Raw genomic sequence first — 22,321 nt, forward strand, 5'->3', positions numbered from 1 at the left:
CATCTGTCTATAATAATGTAAGCCTGGGCAGAAAAATCTAAGCCATTAAGTGACCACTGCCAAAAGATAAGGGTGAACCCCTAGAATGAGTGAGGAGTTAACAAGACTATTTAATATTATTGCATTACGATTTATCTCTGATGTAAATATTAAGAACAAGACTTTAGGAATGAAGCCGGTTTTAGAATACTTGCATAACTGTGTATTCTACTTTCCTCAGGAAAAAAGAACACTAGATCACCACCTGTCTGTGTAAGTGAAGTCTAATTTAAACAGATTTAAATTCTAATCACAATACATTCAAAATAAAATCGCCAAAGGGACTTCTCATTCAGACGGCCTTGAATTCTGATCCAACCAGCACTATTCACAGCAAATCTTCACGTTGGCAGCACAGACTTTGAGGGAAGGTACAAGGAGTGCGTAATACTCATTCTCCGGCGATAGGCACATTCCCTCTTTCTGGTCCTAAATTTTCCCACCTGGAGGGAACCCCATTACCTGAAGTCCAACAACGCCTGTAGCTGACAGCTCCTCCAGCACTTTCTTTACTCTCCCTCAGGTTGCTACCAAAGCCCGGAGAAGCGGATTTCCTTCAGATTCTGCACGACCCAACCACCTCACGCCCAAAGCCCGGAGGCGGAGGGAGTGGTAGCTGAGAGGCGGGTGGAGACGAAAAGGGGTTCCAATGACTGAGCATGTGCGAGGAGTGGCGCATGCTCAGTACGGCCAGCAGCTTCCCATTGCGGGTAGCCCCGGCGGTGGCAGCGGTGGCGGCGGCGGCAGCGGCGGCACCGCCTCCTTCTCACACGCCCCGGGCGGCGGGGTTAGATGAGCGGCCCCAGTAGCGGCGAGGGCGGCGCGGGGGGGAGGAGGAGAAGGAGGAGGAGGAGGAGGAGGTCGCTGTCTTTGTAGTCTCCCTGCTGCGGGAGGGAGAGGCCGCCGCCGGAGTCGTCGTCGTTGGAAAAGGGTTGTGTGTGCGCGCGCGTGTCTGCCTGCCCGGCCCGCGGGGACAAGGCGGCGGCGGCGAGGATGATGATGTGCTCAGCAACTGGCTCCCCCGCCGCCGCCTCCTCGGGGCCCGGCGGGGACGGATTCTTCCCAGCCGCCACCATCTCTTCCTCCCCGGCGCCGTTCATGCCGGTTTCCGAGGGCTCCGTGGCAGCCACGGGGCTGGGGTTGGGGCTGCCCTCCGCGGACTCCCGGGGTCACTACCAGCTGCTGCTGTCAGGCCGGGCCCTGGCTGACCGCTACCGGAGGATTTACACAGCTGCGCTCAGTGACAGAGACCAGGGGGGCGGCAGCGCTGGACACCCGGCCTCCAGGTGCGTCTCTGGGGTGCCCTTCCTTATGCCACATGCCGCGTGTGCGCTCGCGTGTGTGTATGTGTGTGTGTGTGTACGTACGTATTTACTGAGCAGTCTTTCATGAAGTGCTCAGTGCTGGATGGTGCAGGCACTTATTGAGATAGGAGGGTGCGGTGGCAGCGGCTTCTGCTCTAAGTGTGTTGGTGTGAGGGCGGGAGCTTAGCTTGAGAGGCTGGAAAAGGTAATGGTGCGATGACACGTGTGTGTGCATGTGTGTTGTTGAGGAAGGAGGAAAGATGGGTAGAAGATAAGAGGGTAATACACGAGGAGAATTTGCTATAGTAGTGAGGGAAGTGCCGTTTCCACTGTCTCTGCCGCAATGGTATTTGCAAGTATCTTTCACCACCTCAACCCCTCTTCCCTCTCCCCCAGTGACATTCCATCTCCCCCCTTTCCACCGCTTAAAAAAAAAAAAAATCTGTCTTTTTCTAAGGGAGCAATAGTTTAGGTTAAGGATAATGTCATATTTATAGGATGAGTTCTTAGAATCAAGCTGTCAGATAGGCATGAGGCTTCGTTTTAAGTAAGGGATGCATATGGTGAGTTGTGTGGACGTGAAAGGTGTCTGATAGAGATTTTTGGAGCAGTTCTTAGATAATTGGGCCTTTTGGTGTTCTAGAGATGATCTGGTCGCCGCTGCTCTTGTGTTCTGATGCCCCATCGCCATTTCCCTTCGTCTTCTGTTCAATTTCCTCTGTTACTTAAGGGCTTTGGAGTAGAGGGGTTGTGTAGTGGAAAAGAGAAAGCTGAATGGAAGAATTTTAAAATATGACAGCTGGTAGAGTGTTTAACTGTCATCAACTAAAAAATATGAGTAGCTCTTAGTCTTTTTCAGTTAGGCTCACTGCATCTTCAGCTTCCTTGATGTGGGAAACGTCACTTTCATTTTCTTTTTCTTAAAATGTGGGTGCCTTTTTGCTAAGAACTCTCCTATTGTTTTCTTTTCCGTGTCCTTACATGCCACATACCCTGAAGGAAGGTGACTGACTTGTTTCACCAGCTTGGGTTTGACAGTGGTAATTGGGAGTTGGTTTCATCTTTTTTCCCACAGCTTCTTGCAAAACACGGGAGAATAGTAGGATTTTGTCAAATGAATTAAAGAGTTCACTGTATTTATTGAATGTGTAGTTTGTTAGTCAATAACCACATGTTTTTTCCTCCCACTGTGAAAGGGGTGAGGCTGTAAGTCAGCTGTTTGTAGTTTATCAGTCTGCTTAGCCATTGGGGAGAATTGTAAAGACGGAGCTTTGGTCACATTTTGTCTAGGTAAATCAATCATTCTTCTCATTTCTGTAATTGTTTATGAGGGACACATGAGTTATTGTATCATATGGCTATAAATATGCATAACTACCCTTTACTATCTAAAAGGATGGGCAAAAAGGCACAGGTCTGTTTTTTTTTTTCTAATGCCTTTGAAAATAGCGCAAAACCTCATCAGACAGTTTGCTCCAATAATTAGGTGTAATTTAGATCTGTGAGTCTCTAAATTATGGCACTGTAGGCACATCTTTACAAACCTCTCAGAAAGAACTCAGGTTCCTTTTAGATGTTGTTCCAGACTTATGCAGTAATTTGTGACTGGTATATTACTGTTTTGACTTTTTAACTACACCCATTGCTGTTGAGTTGATTCCAGCTCATTGTGACCCCACAGGACAGAGTAGAATTGCCCCTTAGTGTTTCCAAGGCTGTCAGTCTTTATGGAAACAGACTGCCACATCTTTTCCCCGCTGAGCAGCTGATGGGTTCAAACCATTAACCTTTTGGTTAGCAGCTGAGCACTTAACCACTGCACCACCAGGGCTCCTTCAGACTTTCTGCTACTCATAGAATAATAAAATTTCTATTTATGTATAGCTGTATTAACAGTATGAGATACAATTAGTAAAAGTTAACCATGTACATAAAATTTGTAAATGAGGTTCTAGTCTTTGATCTGTTTTTTTTACCAGCTGTCAATTAAAATGAAAAATTAGTTCAAGAAAAACTCATGAAAACCAGCCTTAAGTTATGTAATATTGCTTTCTCAGAACATTGTTGCTTATTATAGTTAACATTATTTTTTTCTATGTCTTAGCTTGTAACTTCTCTTTATTGACAATTTGATTAAGAATTCAATCACGTTTCTTATTAGGGGTGATGGAGAAAGTGGAGCTGGGATTTAGGCTCTGAATGAATAGATATAAAATAATCCCGTGTGTAGAGGCACTGGTCGAAGTTACAGGACAGGATGTGATCATTCAGAGATAGAGAATGGAGCAAGACTAGAGGATGAAGCCCTGGTGAGCATCAAGTGTAAAGGTCTTGAGAGAAGGAGACAGTGAAGTAAGCTGAGAGGGAAATTAGGAAGAGAACTGGGTGGGGGCAGTAGTGTCTTTGGTCTTAAGAAAGTAGATTGCAAAGTCCACAAAAGTGTTAAATGCTGAATAAAGTGAGAACAATTTCCAGGTCATTGATAACTTTTGAAGAAATGGTCATAGTAGAGGAATGTGGTGAGCAGTGAATGGGAGGTGTTGAAAACGCAAGGATATTTGAGTATGCAGGGACGGTGGGGAGCATTCAGTAGTTGAGACGGAGTGATTAAAGATATGAGAAACCAAAAACCAAACCCAGTGCTGTCGAGTTGATTCCGACTCATAGTGACCCTCTAGGACAGAGTAGAACTGCCCCATAGAGTTTCCAAGGAGTGCCTGGCGGATTCAAACTGCTGACCCTTTGGTTCGCAGCTGTAGCACTTAACCACTATGCCACCAGGGTTTCCACAAAGATATGAGAGGAAGGGATAATTGATGGGGAGATGTCAAAGGGCGATCTCAAGGACAGTTTTAAGACCACAGGTGGAGAGAGTAGCCACTGAAAGAAGTTACAGACTTGTCTTCCTTTAATACAGAAGGAAGTTGTTGTATTGCTGTTAGGTGCTGTCAAGTCGGTTTCAACTCACAGCCACCCTGTGTACAACAGAACGAAACGGTGCCCAATCCTGCATCATCCTCACAGTCGTTGCTATGTTTGAGCCCATTGATGACCCACTATGTCAGTCCATCTCCTTGAGGGTGTTCCTCTTTTTCAGTGACCCTCTACCTTGCAAATATGATGTGCTTCTCCAGGGAGTGGTCCTTCCTGATAACATGTCCAAAGTACATGAGCTGAAGTCTCGCCATCCTCATGTCTAAGAAGCATTCTGGCAGTACTTCTAAGACAAGTTTTTTCTTCTGGGAGTCCATGGTTTATTCAGTATTCTTTGCCAGCATCATAATTCAAAGGCATCAATTCTTCTTCCATCTTCGTTATTCATTGTCGAGCTTTCACATGCATATGAGGTGCTTGAAAATATCATGGCTTTGGTCAGGCTCCTCTTAGTCCTCAAAGTGACATCTTTGATTTTTAACACTCTAAAGTGGCCTTTTGCAACAGATTTGCCCAATTCAGTATGTCATTTGGGTTCTTGCCTGCTGCTTCCATGGGCATTGATTGTGGATCCAAGTAAAATCAAATCCTTGACAACTTCAGTGTTTTCTCTGTTTATCATGATGTTACTTCTTGGTCCAGTTGTGAGAGTTTTTATTTTCTTTATGTTGAGTTGTAATCCATACTGAAGCCCGTAGTCTTTGATCTTCATTGGTAAGTGCTTCAAATCCTTTTGACTTTCTGCTAGCAAGGTAGTGTCATCTGCATGTCACAAGTTGTTAATGAGTCTTCCTCCAATCCTGATGCCTCATTTTTCTTCATGTAGTCCAGTTTCTCTGATTATTTGCTCAGCATACAGATTGACTAAGTATGGTGAAAAGATACGACCTTGATGCACACCTTTCCTGATTTTAAACCATGTAGTATCCCCCGTTCTGTTTGAACAACTGCCTCTTGGTCTATGTATAGGTTCCACATGAGCACAATTAAGTGTTCTGGAATTCCCATCTTAACAATGTTATCCATAATTTGTTATGATCTACAAAGTTGAATGCCTTTGCATAGTCAATAAAACAGGTAAACATCTTTCTGGTGTTCTCTGCATTCAACCAAGATCCATCTGACATCAGCAGTAACATCCCTTGTTCTGAGTCTGAGAAGCGGAGGAGATATTTGTAAATAAAAAGTCTGGGAGCTCCTAGAGGGTAGTAACCATATCCTATTCATTTTGGTAATCTCAACGTTTAGCACAATTTTTGGCATTTGTTCTTTAAATGTCAAGTGCCTACTTTGTGCTAGAAATCCCAGGGTGTGCAAATGGTTAACATGCTCAGTTGCTAACTGAAAGGTTGCTGGTTCTAGTCCATGAAGAGGTGTCTGGGGAGGAAGGCCTAGTGATTTACTTCTAAACCCTATGGAGCACAGTTCTACTCTGACACATATTGGGTTGCCATGAGTTTGAGTTGACTCAGTGGCTACACACACACACGTTTGTGTATGTGCGTATATATGTATATATTTTTAATATTCCAGGCATTGTTTTAGGTGCTGAGGATATAGTAGTAGGTAAGCTAGACAAGGTCTCTATTCTTCTGGAACTTCCACTCTAGTGGGGGTAAATAGACAACTGATAAGTAAACCAAAACCAAAACCAAACCCACTGCCGTCAAGCCGATTCCAACTTATATCGACCCCATAGGGTTTCCAAGGCTGTAAATCTCTACAGAAGCAGACTGCCACATATTTGTCCTGCAGAGCCGCTGGTGGTTTTGAACTGCTCACCTTCTGGTTAGCAATTGATTGCTTTAACCACTGCACCACCAGGGCTCCTTGCTAAGTAAACGGATGAGATAATTTCGGGTAGGCTTAAGTAGCTATGAAGGAAATAAAACCGATTTCATTTAATAGAGCACTTTGCAGTGGGGGCTATTTTAGATAGGGTGGACAGGTAAGGTCTCTTTAGAAACTGACATTTAAGTTGAAACATAATGATGAGGAGGCAGATCTAGAAAAAAAGTGTTTTAGACAATTATAAAGGCCTTGAGGTAGGAACAACCTTGTGTTCAGGGAACAAAAACAAGGCATGTGAATTATCAGCCCATGTTGAAGGAATTAATTACTTTAGATTATGTTCTAGACGTAAGGTAGAGAAATTGAGGACTTCAAGCCTAATGGAGTCAGTCACTTTGATGGCATTCTAATGAAGTAAAGAACTTGGACTCCGAAGTCAGACTGGTTTAAAACCCTGGCTCTGCTACTTGTTAGTTGTGTGACCTTGGGTACATCACATATCTTCTGTGTGCCTCAGGGTTCTTACGTGATAATAGTGATAGGGATTGTTTTGTAGATTAAATGAACTAATATATGTCAAGTGCCTGGCACATGAAGTGTTATTAGGTATGGTTATTGTTTCTGCTGAGAGTGAGGGGGCAGTTGGGGCTTGGGAACTTGAAGATAAGGCAGGGATCATGTCTCACTCCCTTTTAGTCTCATTGACTGTTGGGTGTGTGAATAACCATTTCATTTATTTAGTGATGGAATAAATATGTTTTTGTAGGAATGAGGCCAGTCAAGACTGGAACATTTGCTTGGGGTGAAGGTGTTGGAAAAGGAATGAGTTAAAGAATTTTTTGTCAGTTTTGAGTGTGAATGGCAGTATTGCATTGCGTTTGGGAAGTACCTTAGCACAGTGGTTAAATCCTTAGTTCAAATCCCAGTTCTACCTTTTTTGGCAAGTTAATTAGCTTTTCTTTGATTGTTTCTTTACTTGTAATCTTATAGGATTATTGAAAGGACATGGTGCCTGTACATTATAAAAAAAACCCCACTGCCGTCGAGTCGATTCCGACTCATTATAAGTACCCATGAAATGTTAGTAATTGTTATTATTTTTGATAAGAGCGCATATTTAAAATTCCAATCAGCATATTTTATCTTTTTCCACTCGAAAGAGAAATGGAGAAAACTGCCAGTTGAGATGATTCAGGGTTGAAGTATGACTGGAACTAAAAGAAAAAAAGAAATTGAAAGTTTTTGGTGACAATGACTGGCCATATGGTAAAAAGGAAAGTGATGCCAGGAGGGAACTGATAGACTGGAAGATAAAGAGGAGTCAGGGTATCTGGGTCATGAAGTGGAAGAAGAATAAGTTAGTGGAAACAATAGAGGATATTGTGATTAAAATGGGGAATTGCTTTTCTTCTCTAAGCTAAACTCATTTAGGTCTTTCAGCTGCCTTCCCTCTTTCATATTAGAAATGATACTGGGTTTTGGCTGTAAGAGGTTAATTCATCTAACAAACGTCCAGTGATTACTACTTAGCCTTAACCATTGGCCCTGTACGGATTTATGAGACAGTTCCTACACTTGAGTTTCCCATCCAGTTGGGGATGAAAAATAACAAAGGCAGATACTTACAGAAGTGTTAAATGTAATGACTAAAAAAGCATAGCTTCTTATATCAAAGGGATGACATTTTGGGCCAGTGCAAAAGAATGAGCAAAGGTGTGAAAGCACAGTTCACGGTTAGATAATGGGAAGAATTCCGTTACGTGTAGGTGTCTGAGGGACAGTGTGAATTCATTCTGGAAATGAAGGCTTTGGCCTCAGGGTCAGGCACCTTGAATGGCAAGATAAGAAATAGATTTTATTCACTAGACACTGATGAACCCCTGATAGTTTTGAGCGATGAAGAGACATTATTGTGAGAATGTTTTAGGAAATGATGTGGGGTTGAATCTGTTTATGTATAATTATGATTTGTGGATAGGTAGTAATTTTTTTCATATTGTTGTTACATCTGTGGAATAGTATGAAATATATAAACATTTGTGAAGGCAAGAACTGCTCTGTATATTGGTAGTAGAAATGTGAAATGAAATTGGTCTTTTAGCTCAAGCTAAGAAAATCTTGTCTGTGGGCTTAAAAAGAGAATAAAAATAAAAACAGAAAAATTTTAACTTGAAAATGCTTTTGCATTTTATTACATCTGTTTAAAAAACCAACAGAATAGTCATAAACTTTGTTACTCAAAAGCAGTTTAAACATTCACTTTTAAGGGGCAGGTTAATTGAGATTTAATTTACATACGATAAAATTAATCCTTCTTAAGTGTTCATTTTGATGGGTCATATAAAACTATCAGAAAGTACAGCGAGAATGCTCCTTGGAAGTGAGAATAGTGAGACTTCGTCTCCCATACTTTGGACGTGTTATCAGGAGGGACCAATCCCTGGAGAAGGACATCATGCTTGGTAAAGTGAAGGGTCAGTGTAAGAAAAGACCTTCAATGAGATGGATTGACACAGTGGTAGCAACAGTGGGTTCAAACATAGCAACAATTATGAGGATGGTGCAGGACTGGGCAGTGTTTCATTCTGTTGTACGTAGGGTCGCTATGAGTGGGAAGTGACTCGACGGCACCTGACAACATAAACCATCACTACCATCTTGATACAGAGGATTTTACCACTCCAGAAATTTCCTCTAGATCCCTTTGCAGTTAATTCTCTTCACCTACTCCTCCCTGGCTTTCACATATCAGTTTTCTGTCACAAATATTTACATTTTATGTTGTTGTTGTTAGTTTGCCTTTGAGTCAGTATTTATATTTTCTAGAATGTCATATCAGTCTTGCTTCTTAAGGGCAGGGCTCCAGATAGTGTTCGTCTCTATAGCTCTGTCTCTTCTATTCCCGGTAAATGGAAGTTTGGGTGTTAGGTCTTAAAGCTTGATTAGATTTTGGTTAAACGTTTTTAGCAAGAATATTTTATGTATAGTGCTGAGTACTACATATTTGCATCCCATCAGGAGATTGTCAGGTTGTCTTACTGCTTGATGATGCTAACTTTGGTTTCTTGGTTAAGACAGTGCCCACCAGATCTCTCCTTTGAAAATGTATGATTTTTCCATTTGCAGTAAGTGAGTAATTATGGAGTAATAACTTTGGCACACTGTGCATATCTTTCACCTAATGGTTTTAGTATCCTTTGATAATCCTTGTCTGAGCCAATGATTTCATTAAGGGTTTCAAAATGATGATTTTTATAATTCTGCTATTCCTTGTATGTTTATTAGCTAGTGCTCTTCTGCAAAGAGTTTTTCTCTCATCAACTGGCAATGAACTGTTGCTGTTATTGTGTGATGTCTAGTTAATTCTTACTCTTAACGACCCTGTATGACAGAGTAGAACTGCCCCATGGGGTTTTTCCTAGGCTGTAATCTTTATAGGAGCAGATCGCCAGGTCTTTTCTCCTGAGAAGCCATTGGTTGGTTTGAACCACTGACCTTTCCATTAGCAGCCATGCACTTAACCATTGCACCACCAGGGCTTCTTCAGTGAACTGTAGTTCCTCCTAAAAAAGCAGGGTAAATGCTTAATTATCTCCCCTTATTAACTAAATTAGTTTAATAGTCTAAGGGTGGTGTAGTGGGTGCCTTGATTCACCACCTAGTTTCCCCCATTCAGGCACATATTTCTCTAGCTGCTGGGAGTGTTAGTAACTAAAGCTCAATGTAATGACCCCACTCCAAGGGTAGCCTACATCCAATATCTATTCTTTATGGGAGAGTAAACGCCTACCCTTTTTGCCCTAAGGCAGGAGAACTGTGAAGATACGTATTAGCACCAGAGCTCTCCTGTTTGGCTGAGGCCTTCCTGTGACTGCATTGCAGTTCAACTTATTCCTCCTCTCAGTTCTTCTTCCTTGCTCCCCCACAGTTGTTGATTTCCCACCGTTGTTGATTCCCCACAGTTGTTGATTCCAAGGGCAGTACCCAATAAACTTCTGGTGTGCAAATTTCCATTTCTGAGCCTGTTTCCTGGGAGAACCCCACACAAGACAAATACTGCCAGGAGTGGTTGAAGGAGTAGACTTTAAAATGGAATTTTGGAGCTGGATTATCGGCTGGTTGGCAGAGAGAACCCCATTATTGTAGGTAAATGGAGCACTGGTAACCCCTGACATGCACTGTAGTTGTGCAGCTGTCAAAACTTTCACTGGTGGTGAATTGGAATAGGATTCCTGTAGAAGGGAATGCATCAGTGGGTCCAAAATTGAGACTTCTGAGAGGTTCAGGAAAATTACGGGGACAATGTAGTGGAATGATTATTGTTGAGTGAAACTGATGAATTGGAGAAATACAGTGAAAGGCTGAAGGTAATTAATTGGGGGCAAAATGTGAGTTACACAATTTCCTTAGCAGTATATAAAGAAACTCATTTTCTGCAGTTGTTAGGTGCTTGGTTCCGACTCATAGTGACCCTGTGTACAACAGTACAAAACACTGCCAGGTCCTTTGCCATCCTCACAGTTGTTGCTGTTTGAACCAATTGTTGCAGCCAGTGTGTCAGTCCATCTCGTTGAGGATCTTCCACTTTTTCATTGACTTTCTGCCTTACCAAGCATGATGTCTTTCTCTAGGGACTGATCCTTCCTGATAACATGTCCAGAGTATGTGAGATGAAGTCCCACCATCCTCACTTCCAGCGAGCGCTCTGGCTGTACTTCTTCCAAGACAAATTTGTTTGTTCTTCTGGCAGTCCACAGTGTATTCAGTATTCTTTGCCAATGCCATAATTCAAAGGCATCAATTTTTCTTCTGCCTTCCTAATTCACTGTCCTAGTTTTCACGTGGATATGATGTGATGGAAAATACCATGGTGCACCTTAGTCCTCAAAGTGACGTCTTTGCTTTCTGATACTTTAAAGAAGTCTTTTGCAGCAGATTTGCCCACATCAGTACATTGTTTAATTTCTTGACTGCTGCTTCCATGGGCATTGATTGTAGATCCAAGTAAAATGAAACCCTTGACAACTTCAAGCTTTTCTCCGTTTATCTTGATACTGCTTTTTGGTCCAGTTATGAGAATTTTTGTTTTCTTTGTATTGAAATGGAGTCCGTCCTGAAGGCTGTAGTCTTTGATCTTTATCAGTAAGTGCTTCAAATCCTCTTCACTCTCTGCAAGCAAGATAGTATCATCTACATATCACAGGTTGTTAATGAGTCCTCCTGCAATCCTGATGCCTCATTCTTCTTCATATTGTCCAGTTTCTCAGATTATTTGCCCAGCATACAGATTGAATAAGTATGGTGAAAGGATACGACCTTGATGCACATCTTTCCTGATATTTAACCATAAAGTATCCCCCGTTCTGTTTGAACAGCTGCCTCTTGGTCTATGTACAGGTTCCCCATGAGCACAAGGAAGCGTTCTGGAATTCCCGTTCTTTGTAGTGTTATCCATAAATTGTTATGATCCATACAGGTGAATGCCTTTACATAGTCAATAAAACACAGGTAAACATCTTTCTGGTATTCTCTGCTTTCAGCCAAGGTCCATCTGACATCGGCAATGATATCCCTTGTTCCACATCCTCTTCTGAATCTGGTTTAAATTTCTGGAAGTTCCCTATTGATGTACTGCTGCAACTGTTTTTTAATTATTTTCAGCAAAATTTTACTTGTATGTGATATTAATGATATTGTTTGATAATTTCAGCATTCTCTTGGATCATCTTTCTTTGGAATGGGCACAAACATGGATGTCTTCTAGTCTGTTGGCCAGGAAGTTGCCTTCGAAATTTCTTGACGTAGACTAGTGAGCACCAATAACACTGCATGCATTTGTTGAAACATCTCAACTGATATTCCATCAGTTTCCGAAGCCTAGCTTTTCCCTGGTGCCTTCTTGGACTTCTGTGCGGGTTGGACTTCTTCCTTCACTACCATCGGTTCTTGATCATATGCTACCTCCTGAAATGGTTGAACCTCAACTCTTTTTGGTACAATGATTCTCTGTATTCCTTCCATCTTCTGTTGATACATACTGTGTCTTTCAGTATTTTCCCTGTAGAATCCTTCACTGTTGCAACTTGAGGCTTGAATTTTTCTTCAGTTCTTTCGGCTTGAGAAATGCTGAGTGTGTTCTTCCCTTTTGGTTTTCTAACTCAAGGTCTTTGCACATTTCATTATAATACTTTGTTTTCTCAAGCTGCCCTTTGAAATCATCTGTTCGTTTCTTTTATTTTACCCTTTCTTCCATTCACTTTTGTTACTTTTTGTTAAAACCAACTTCTAATGTCTTTTCTGACATCGTTTTTGTCTTTTCTTCCTTTCCTGTTTTTTTAATGACCTTTTGCTTTCTTCATGTATGATGTCCTTGATGTCATGCCACGACTCTTCTGGTTTTCGGTCATTAGTGTTCAGCACGTCACATCTATTCTTGAGATGGTCCGTAAGAATTCTCATGTACTTGCTTTAATTTTCTTCCACTTCAACTTGAACTTGCGTATGAGCAGTTGATGGTCTGTTCCACAGGGGGCCTCTAGCCTTGTTCTGACTGATATTGAGCTGTTTCATTGTCTCTTTCCACAGATGTAGTCAATTTGATTGCTGTGTTTTCCATCCAGTGAGGTCGACGTGTATAGTTGCTGTATATGTTGTTGAGAAAAGGTATTTGCAGTGAATGTGTCATTGGTCTTGCAAAATTCTGTTACGTGATTGCCGGTGTCATTTTTGTCACCAAGGCCGTATTTTCCAACTACAAATCTTTCTTTGTTTCCAGCTTTCACATTCCAATCACCAGTAATCACCAGTACATCTTGATTGTATGTGTGATCAACTTCAGACTGCAAGAGTTGGTAAAAATCTTCAATTTCCTTATCTTTGGCATTACTCATTGGTGGGTAAATTTGAATAGTGGTATTCACTGGTCTTCCTTTTAGATGTATGGATATTATTCTGTCACTTGCAGCATTGTACTTCAGGATAGATCTTGAGATGATCTTTTTGACAGTAAATGTGATGCCGTTTCTCTTCAATTTGTCAGTCCTCAGCATAGTAGAACATAAGATTGTCTGGTTCAGAGTGGCCAATACCAGCCCATTTCAGCTCTCTAATGCCTACAGTATCGATGTTTATATGTTCCATTTCATTTCTGATGATTTCCAATTTTCCTAGATTCATACTTCATTCCATGTTCTGATTATTAATAGATATTTGCAGCTGTTTCTTCTCATTTTGAGTCATGCCAAATCAGCAAATGAAGGTCCCGAAAGCTTGACTCCATCCACATCTTTAAGGTAGACTCTGTTTTGAGGAGGCACCTCTTCACCAGTCATATTTTGAGCGCCTTCCTCCTGAGGGGGTCATCTCTTGGCACTATATCTGACAGTCTTGTGCTGCTATTCATAAAGTTTTCATTGGCCAGTTTTTTCAGAAGTAGATTGCCATGTCCTTCTATCTAGTTTGTCTTAGTCTGGAAACTCTGCTGAAACCTGCCCACCATGGGTGACCCTGCTGGTATCTGAAATACTGGTAACATAGCTTGCAGCATGACAGCAACATACAAGCCTCCACAGTATGACAACCTGGCAGCCATGTGGTGGCTTTCTGCTGTAGTAGACAGAAAAAGCTAAGAGGATCAACACCAATGCTTAATTTTAAGGGTAGCAGATCTCTAGGGAGGGTTGAATTCTCAGCAGGTTGGCTCTGCCATGGTCAGTGCTCTGGTAGGAAGGAATGGGACCCTGACTCTTACGATGAATGCTGAGTAGAAATGAACTGGGTCAAGAATGGAGGAAAAGGGTATTCTAGGTGGAGGGAACAGCATGTTCCAAGACCCTGAAATAGAAAAGAGCTTGGTGGATTTGAGTTACTAAAGGAAGAACAATACAGAGTTGATCATTAGGGTTGAGGGCAGTAAGTATAGTTTAGTAATTACTACCAAACAGTTTTCCAGGTAGTTGTACTAATTAACACTACTACTGATTTAGTATAAGACTTCCGATGCTTAACATCTTTGAATATCTAGTATGTTATTGTTAGGTGCCTTCGAGTTGGTTCGGATTCACAGCAGCCCTGTGTACAACAGAACAAACTACTGCCCAATCCTGTGCCAACCACACAATCATGGCTGTGTTTGAGCCCATTGTTGGAGTTACTGTGTCTGTCCGTCTCTTTTTCGCTGGCACTTTTATATTGTAACTCTTTAATTTGAGCTATTCTGGTGGATGTGTAGTAGCATCTTATTGTGTTTTAATTTGCATTTCCCTGATGACTATAGAGAAGAGTAAGTGTGCTGGCCATTTCATTTAGATATTAGGTATTCTCTCTCAGTCTCTGTTTTTAAGTATCTGTTCAGTTTTCAGTATCTGTATATTTTAAAGAATCATTTTAAAATATATGCACATTTAGAAAAATGGTTATTTACTGATTTGAAGAAATTCTTTATATTCGTAGTATACTTTTGTACACTTATGGTGAACATTTGAGTTTTTCCAGCTTTGGGCTGTTACAAATAAAGGTGCTATGAACATTTATGCATAAGTCTTTGTGTAGACATGTTTTCATTTCTCTTATTTCAATATCTAGGAATGGAAGGGCCAAGTGAAATAATAGGTGTTTGTTTAATTTTATAAACAATTGTCAGACTTTCCCAAAGTGATTAATTATAGCATTTTACATTTCCATTAACAATGTAAGAGAGTTCTAGTTGCTCCACAGCTTCACCAACATCTGGTATGGGCATTTATTTATTTAAATCTTTTTATTTTACCCACTCTACCATACCGTTTTGATTACTCTAGCTTTGTAGGTCTTGAAATCACCATAGTTTAAGTATTTCAATTTTGTTGTTTTACAAAATTTTTTGGCTTTTTTTTTTTTTTTTGCATTGTCATATAAATTTTGTAATCAGCTCATCCATCTCTACAGTAAATCCTGGCATTTCGATTGGAATTATGTTGAAGCTTTAGATCATTTTGGGCAGAATTGACACCATAACATTTTCGAGTCTTTCAATCTGTCACCTTGGTGTATCTTTAAATGTAGTCAAGAAAAGCAAACCAAACCCATTGCCATTCAGTTGATTCCAATTTATAACAACCCCGTGTGTTACAGGGTAGAACTGAGTTCCATAGGGTTTTCTTGGCTGTAATCAATATGGAAGCAGATCTCCAGGCCTTTCTTCTGTTGTGCCACTGGGTGGGTTTGAACCACCAACCTTTTGGTTAGTAGCCAGGAGCAAACCATTTGAACCACCCAGGGGCCTAAATTTATTTTATTTCTACTTTAATGCCTCTCAGCAGCGTTTTGTACTTTTCAATGTAGAGGTCTTTGAAGTTTGATTAGATTTATTCTTAGGCATTTTTTACTTTTTAATGTTATTGTAACTTTTTAAAAATTTCATTTTTTAACTGCTGCTTTATAAGAAAACAATTTCTTTTGCATATTAACCTTGTATCTGTGACCTTGCTAAACTCATTAATTTTTAACATTTGTTTTGTGGATTCTCCGTGACATTCTATATAAATAATCATATCATCTGCAAATAGAGACCGTTTTACTTTTTAATCTCTCTGCCTTTTATTTCTTTTTTCTTTTTTTGGTTGCTTTATTCCAATTATTAGGGCCTCCACAACAATGCTGAATAGAGTGGTGAAAGCCTCAGACTTCCTTGTTCCTTTCTGAGAGGGAAGCAACAATAAATCAGCCTTTCACCTTTAAGTGTGATGTTACCTGGAGGTGTTTTGTAGATGTCCTTTATCAATTTGAGAAAGTTACATATTATTCCTAGTTCGATAATAGTTTTTAACATAAATGTGTATTGAATTTTGTCAAATGCTTTTTCTTACCTATTGAAATGATTATCTGTTAGGATAAAAGGAAAAATAGAATTTTTGAGTGTTAAATTAACCATCCCTTCCTGGCATAAAACCTTCTTATATGTGATGTATTGTCAATTTTTGTGTATCATTGAATTCGATTTCCTAATATTTTGTTAAGAATTTTTGAGTTTATGTTCATGAGGGATATTTGTAATCATTTTTTGTAATGATTTTGTCAGGTTTTGGTATTACAGTTATCCTTGAGTCATAGTGTAATCCCAACTCCTCTGTTTAAAAAAAAAAAAAATTGCATGAAATTGGTGTTATTTCTTCCTTGAATAGCTGATAGAGTCCACCGTAGGCTTTTGACAAATTCAATTTCTAGATTCCACCATAGGCTTTTGACAAATTCAATTTCTTTAATAGATACAAGGATATTCAGATTTTCTGTTTTTTCTTGTGTCAATTTTGGTAACTTGTTCTTTTTTTTTCTTTTTATGAGAAGTGTGTCTGTTTCATCTAAGTTACTGAAATTTTTGATATAAAATTGTGCATAAACCACACCAAAAACCAAACCCATTGCCATCGAGTTGATTCTGACTCAGATTGTACATGATGAGATGGTAGTCAGTAAAATAGATGATAGAGAAAAATTAACAAAGCCAAAATTATTCTTGAATTTATGAACAAAATTGGCAGAGTTCTTGCTAGACTGATCAAAAGAAAAAAAGAACAAAAGCCCCAATATATATAGAATGAAAAAGGGATTATTACTGCAGAACCTCCAGCTATTAGAAGGATAATAAAAGATTGTATATAGCGTTGTTTTATTAGCCATTAAATAGCTGATTTCATCTTTGCCCACAGATTGTTTAGAATTTTTTTTTAATTTCTAGATAGTTGTTTTCTTACGTATCATATTGCTGTTACTTTCTAATATACACTTTGTATGATTTTGACCTTTTACAGTTTTTTTTTTTGAGATGTGTCCTGTCACTCAGGATATGGTCTTTCTTGGTGAGTGGTACCATGTACACTTGAGAAGAATGTGTGTTTTGCCATTTTAGGTTGTAGAGTTCTTTAAATATCAACTAGTTAATGTTGGTTGATTGTGTTGTTTGCATCCTGTATGTACGTATTCATTTTTTTGTCTAGTTCTATCAGTTACCGAGAGAGGGGTATTAGAAATAGCACGGTCTAATTGTAGAAATTGTCTTTTCCCTTTAATTTTGTCAATTTTTGCTTCATGTATTTTGAGTCTCTGCCATTAGGTGCGTGTACATTTATAGACGTTAAAATATCCTGATGAATTAGTCTTTTATTTCAGTATTCTCCAGTAATACTTTTTGCCTTGAATTTCGTTTATATGGAATTAAAATAGCCTCTTTAGCCTGCTTATGCTTACTGTTTGCATGATGTACTTTTTTCCACCTATTTACGTTTGACTTATCTGTATTTTTATATTTAAAACTTCTGTCATGGACTGCATGTATCAGGTTCGGCTTTTTTTTTTTTTTGAAATCCACTGTCAATCTGTCTTTTAATTGGAGTGTTTAGATAATTAATATTCATGTAATTATTGATATGGTTGGCTTTAGGTCTATTATTTTATTGTCTTCTACATCCCTCTTTGTTTTTTTTTCCCCCTTTGCCTATTTTATTTTGGATTTTTTTTTTCAGTGTTCCATTTAAATTTACATATTCTATTTTTTGGCTATATCTCTTTGTATTAATTTTTTAATGTGCTAGGAATAGCAGTATACACTGTACTTAGAGTTACCAATTGTACTGCTTCACTTAAAAGAGGTAAACCTTGCAGCCATGCAGACTCTCTTCCCCTCCCCGCACTGTCCCTGTTATAATTGACCTATGTATTACATCTAAATACTTTGAAAACCTCACTATATGATATTTCTTGCTGTCAAATGCATACGTATTTTAAAGAACTTAAGGGGAAAAAAAAATCTTTTTTTCTGTATCTATACATTTAACATTTCTGCTGCTCTTTCTTTATTCCTGAAAATACAACATTGTTCTTTAGTCTGAAGTAGTTACTTTAGCATTTCTTGTAGAGAAGGGTGCTGGGGATAAATTATTTTTGTTTTTCTTCATCTGAGAATGCCTTTATTTTGCTTTCATCCTGAAAGATATTTTCAGTGGATACAGCATTCTGAGTAGGCACTTGTTTCCTTTCAGTATTTTAATGATGTGTTCTGCCTTTTCATCTCTGTGGTTTCTGATGAGAAATCTTTGATAAGTTGAATCTTATTCTCCTCTATGAAATGTAGAGTTTTTTTCTAGCTGCTTTCAAGATTTTTGTTGTTGTTATTCTCTGGTTCGATATGTCTACACATTGCTTTCTTTGAGTTTCTTCTCCTTGGAGAATGCTGACGATCTCCTTGAATCCTTCAGTTTGTGTCTTTCACTAAATTTAAGGTATTTCTTCTGCTATTGTTTCTTCAGATATTCTACTCCAATTTTTTCTTTTGTCCTTCTTGATCTCCCATGACAATTATAATAAAACTTTTGAGATTGTCCCACAGATTCTCAACTACTAGTCTTTTTTCTGTTTGTCAGATTGGGTAATTTTTATGATTCATTTCAAATTCACAGACTCTTTTCTCTGTAGTCCCCATTCTCCTATTGAGCCCATCCAGTGAATTTTTCATATCAGATAATGTATTGTTCAATTTTAAAATTTAAATTTGTACTACTAGTTGACAACTTCATTTCCATTCATTTCAAGCGTGTTTGTATTTATTTGATGGAGCATATTTGTAACAATGGAAACCCTGGTGGAGTAGTGGTTAAATGCCACGGCTGCTACTCAAAAGGTCAGCAGTTCAAATCCACCAGGCGTTCCTTGGAAATTCTATGCGACAGTTATACTCTGTCCTGTAGGGTCACTATGAGTTGGAATCGACTCGATGGCAACGAGTTTGGTTTTTTTTTATTTATAACAAATGCTTTCAAGTCGTTGTTGGATAATGGCAACATCTGGATCATCTCACCATTGGCTTCTGTCGATTTTCTTTCCCTTGAAATTGATCACATTTTCTTGTTACTTGTGAGAATTTTGGATTGTTTCTTGGACATTGTGAATGTTCTATTTTGTAGTCTGTGCTCTATTATAATTCTTTGGAGAACGTTGATTTATTTATTTATTTATTCATTTAGCAGACTATCAGCCTACTTAGGTCCACACTGTCAACGGTGGTTGAAATGGCCTGTCCCATACATAATAAGCTCCAGACTAAGCCCAAGACTTATATGAGTTTATTGGCGGAATTAGGGGATCCCTTCCTTCATCTCCTTCCTTTACTTTTCCTAGTTTTCTGGTCAGAAAGATAGGATTTCTCTTGAAGTTTCAGCTTCCTAGGTTGTTGCTCTGTTGGCCAGTGATTGTTTCCTGTCCTTCAAGCACACTTGTTAGAGGCATGAGAAAAAAATAACCAAACTGGGAAACTTACTCTCTTGTGGGTCTGTTTTCCAAGTTTTAACTCCTTTCCACAATCTGCTGTTGTTTGCTTTTCACAGTCCTTCGGTAATTTTCTTTATCCTCTCTCTCTTTTTTTTTTTTTTTTCCTATTTTATCTAAGGTTTTTAAATGTAAACAGCAGGAGAGATAGGTTGTACTTGGACTTATGCTACCATACCAGAACCAAGACTTCCACCTTGGCTATTTTAAGATTTTTACCTTTAGCTTTGATTTTTAGCAATTTAACAATGGTGTGCCTAAATATGTGTGTGTGCATGGCGTGCATCCGTGGGCCTGTTTATCTTTTTTAATGTTCATTGAGCTCTTGAATCTGCAGGATATTAATTTTTGTTTAATTTGGCAAATTTTGGCCTTTATTTTCTCAAATATTATTTCAGACCCAGTCTCTCTTTTATTTCCTTCTGGGAATCCAGCTATACACATATGAGATGTTTCGTATTGTCCCACAGTGAAAGGTCAGCAAACATATTCTGTGAAGGTTCAGATAGTAAATATTTTAGGCCTTGCAGGCCTATGATCTCTGTTATAATTATTCAGTTCTGTTATTATAGCTTGAAAGCAATCATAGACAATATGTAAACAGATGAATGTGCTCGTGAACATTATTTACAATAAGTGGAAACAGACCAGATTTTGCCCACCCCTAAAATAGATTTCGCCTACCCCTAAGAAGCCCTAGTGACTCAGTTTTTAAGTGCTTGGCTGCTAACTGAAAGGTTGGCAGTTCCAATCCACCAGCCATTCCTTGGAAACCTTACAGGGCAGCCGTACTTTGCTCTATATGGTCACTATGAGTCAGAATTGACTCGATGGCAATGGCTTTGGTTTTTTTTAAGGTAAATGGTAAGAAGCCCTGGAGCTTAATTGTTAGTGCTCAGCTGCTAACTGAAAGATTGGCAGTTTGAACCCACCAGAGGCTCCGTGGGAGAAGAGACCTTGCCATCTGCTCCCACAAAGATTACAGCCTAGGAAACGCTTTGGGGCAGTTCAACTCTGTCATGTAGTGTCACTCCCAGAACCCAGTGCCATCAAGTCGATTCCGACTCATAGTGACCCTATAGGACAGAGTAGAACTGCCCTATAGAGTTTCCAAGGAGCACCTGGCAGACTTGAACTGCCACCTATGAGTCAAATCGACTCCTTGGAAGCCAAAAACAGCAAAGGTAGATGGTAATTGTTGCTGGAGCTGTGTTGTTAATTTAAGGGATTTAAGAAGAAAAAAAAACACAAATATTGGCAGTATCTAAAGTGCGGGGAGCTGGATGAATGAGAATGAGGGGTTGAGGATGAAACTAGAGGGATATGTTGTTGTTGTTAGGTGCCATTGACTCGGTTCCGACTCATAGCGACCCTACGCACAACAGAAAGAAACACTGCCCGGTCCTGCGCCATCCTTACAATCGTTGTTATGCTTGAGCTCATTATTGCAGCCACTGTGTCAATCCACCTTGTTGAGGATCTTCCTCTTTTCTGCTGACTGTGTACTCTGCCAAGCGTGATGTCCTTCTCCAGGGACTAATCCCTCCTGACAACATGTCCAAAGTATGTAAGATGCAGTCTCGCCATCCTTGCCTTTAAGGAGCATTCTGGCCGCACTTCTTCCAAGACAGATTTGTTCATTCTTTCGGCAGTCCATGGTATATTCAATATTCTTCTCCAACACCACAATTCAGAGGTGTCAACTCTTCTTCATTCTTTCTTATTCATTGTCCAGCTTTCATATATATATGATGTGATTGAAAATACCATGGCTGGGGTCAGGTGCATCTTAGTCTTCAGGGTGACATCTTTGCTCTTCAACCCTTTGAAGAGGTCCTTTGCAGCAGATTTGCCCAGTGCAACGTGTCTTTTGATTTCTTGACTGCTGCTTCCATGGCTCTTGATTGTGAATCCAAGTAAAATGAAATCCTTGACAACTTCAGTCTTTTTTCCGTTTATCGTGATGTTGCTCAGTGGTCCAGTTGTGAGGATTTTTGTTTTCTTTATGTTGAGGTGTAATCCATACTGAAGGCTGTGATCTTTGATCTTCATTAGTAAGTGCTTCAAGTCCTCTTCACTTTCCGCAAGCAAGGTTGTGTCATCTGCATGACGCAGGTTGTTAATGAGTCCTCCTCCAATCCTGATGCCCCGTTCTTCTTCATATAAGTCCAGCTTCTCGTATTATTTGTTCAGCATACAGATTAAATAGGTATGGTGAAAGAATACAACCCTGACGCACACCTTTCCTGACTTTAAACCAATCAGTATCCCCTTGTTCTGTCTGAACAACTGCCTCTTGATCTATGTAAAGGTTCCTCATGAGCACAATTAAGTGTTCTGGAATTCCCATTCTTTGCAGTATTATCCATAGTTTGTTAGGATCTGCACAGTCGAATGCCTTTGCACAGTCAATAAAACACAGGTAAACATCTTTGTGGTATTCTCTGCTTTCAGCCAGGGATCTGTCTGACATCAGCAATGATATCCTTGGTTCCATGTCCTCTTTTGAAACCGGCCTGAATTTCTGGCAGTTCCCTGTCGATATACTGCTGCAGCCGTATTTGAATGATCTTCAGCAAAATTTTGGTTGTGTGTGATATTAATGATATTGTTCTATAATTTCCACATTCAGGAATAGGCATAAATATGGATCTCTTCTAGTCAGTTGGCCAGGAAGCTGTCTTCTGTATTTCTTGGCATAGACGAGTGAGCACCTCCAGCGCTGCATCTGTTTGTTGAAACATTTCAATTGATATTCAATTCCTGGAGCCTTGTTTTTTGCCAATGCCTTCAGAGCAGCTTGGACTTCTTCCTTCAGTACCATTGGTTCCTGATTATATGCCACCTCTTGAAATGGTTGAATATCGACTAATTCTTTTTGGTGTAATGACTCTGTATTCCTTCCATCTTCTTTTGATGCTTCCTGCATCGTTTAGTATTTTCCCCATGGAACCCTT

General features: G+C 39.6%; 1 protein-coding gene and 1 long non-coding RNA gene across 14 annotated transcripts in view; one reads left to right on the forward strand and one right to left on the reverse strand.

Annotated features, from left to right (window-relative positions):
- Positions 1-809, reverse strand: part of LOC135227975 (uncharacterized) — a 45,207-nt gene extending 44,398 nt beyond the window's left edge. The window contains exon 1 of the long non-coding RNA XR_010318178.1: positions 502-809. This is a non-coding gene — a long non-coding RNA (uncharacterized LOC135227975). The remainder of the gene's footprint in view (positions 1-501) is intronic.
- A 73-nt stretch (positions 810-882) lies between these two features.
- MYCBP2 (MYC binding protein 2) overlaps positions 883-22,321 on the forward strand; it is a 287,598-nt gene continuing 266,159 nt past the window's right edge. For 7 of the 13 annotated variants that reach the window (XM_064270011.1, XM_064270012.1, XM_064270016.1 and 4 more), the window contains exon 1: positions 885-1,325. In XM_064270011.1, the coding sequence (XP_064126081.1) occupies positions 1,033-1,325 (293 nt within the window). In that variant the 5' untranslated portion in view covers positions 885-1,032. Of the gene's footprint in view, positions 1,326-22,321 lie in introns of all 13 variants that reach the window. The other 6 variants (XM_064270009.1, XM_064270015.1, XM_064270014.1 and 3 more) reach the window with 4 other exon arrangements.

The sequence above is a fragment of the Loxodonta africana genome, chromosome 17, assembly GCF_030014295.1.
Source record: "Loxodonta africana isolate mLoxAfr1 chromosome 17, mLoxAfr1.hap2, whole genome shotgun sequence".
In the NCBI taxonomy this organism is placed as follows: Eukaryota; Metazoa; Chordata; class Mammalia; order Proboscidea; family Elephantidae; genus Loxodonta; species Loxodonta africana.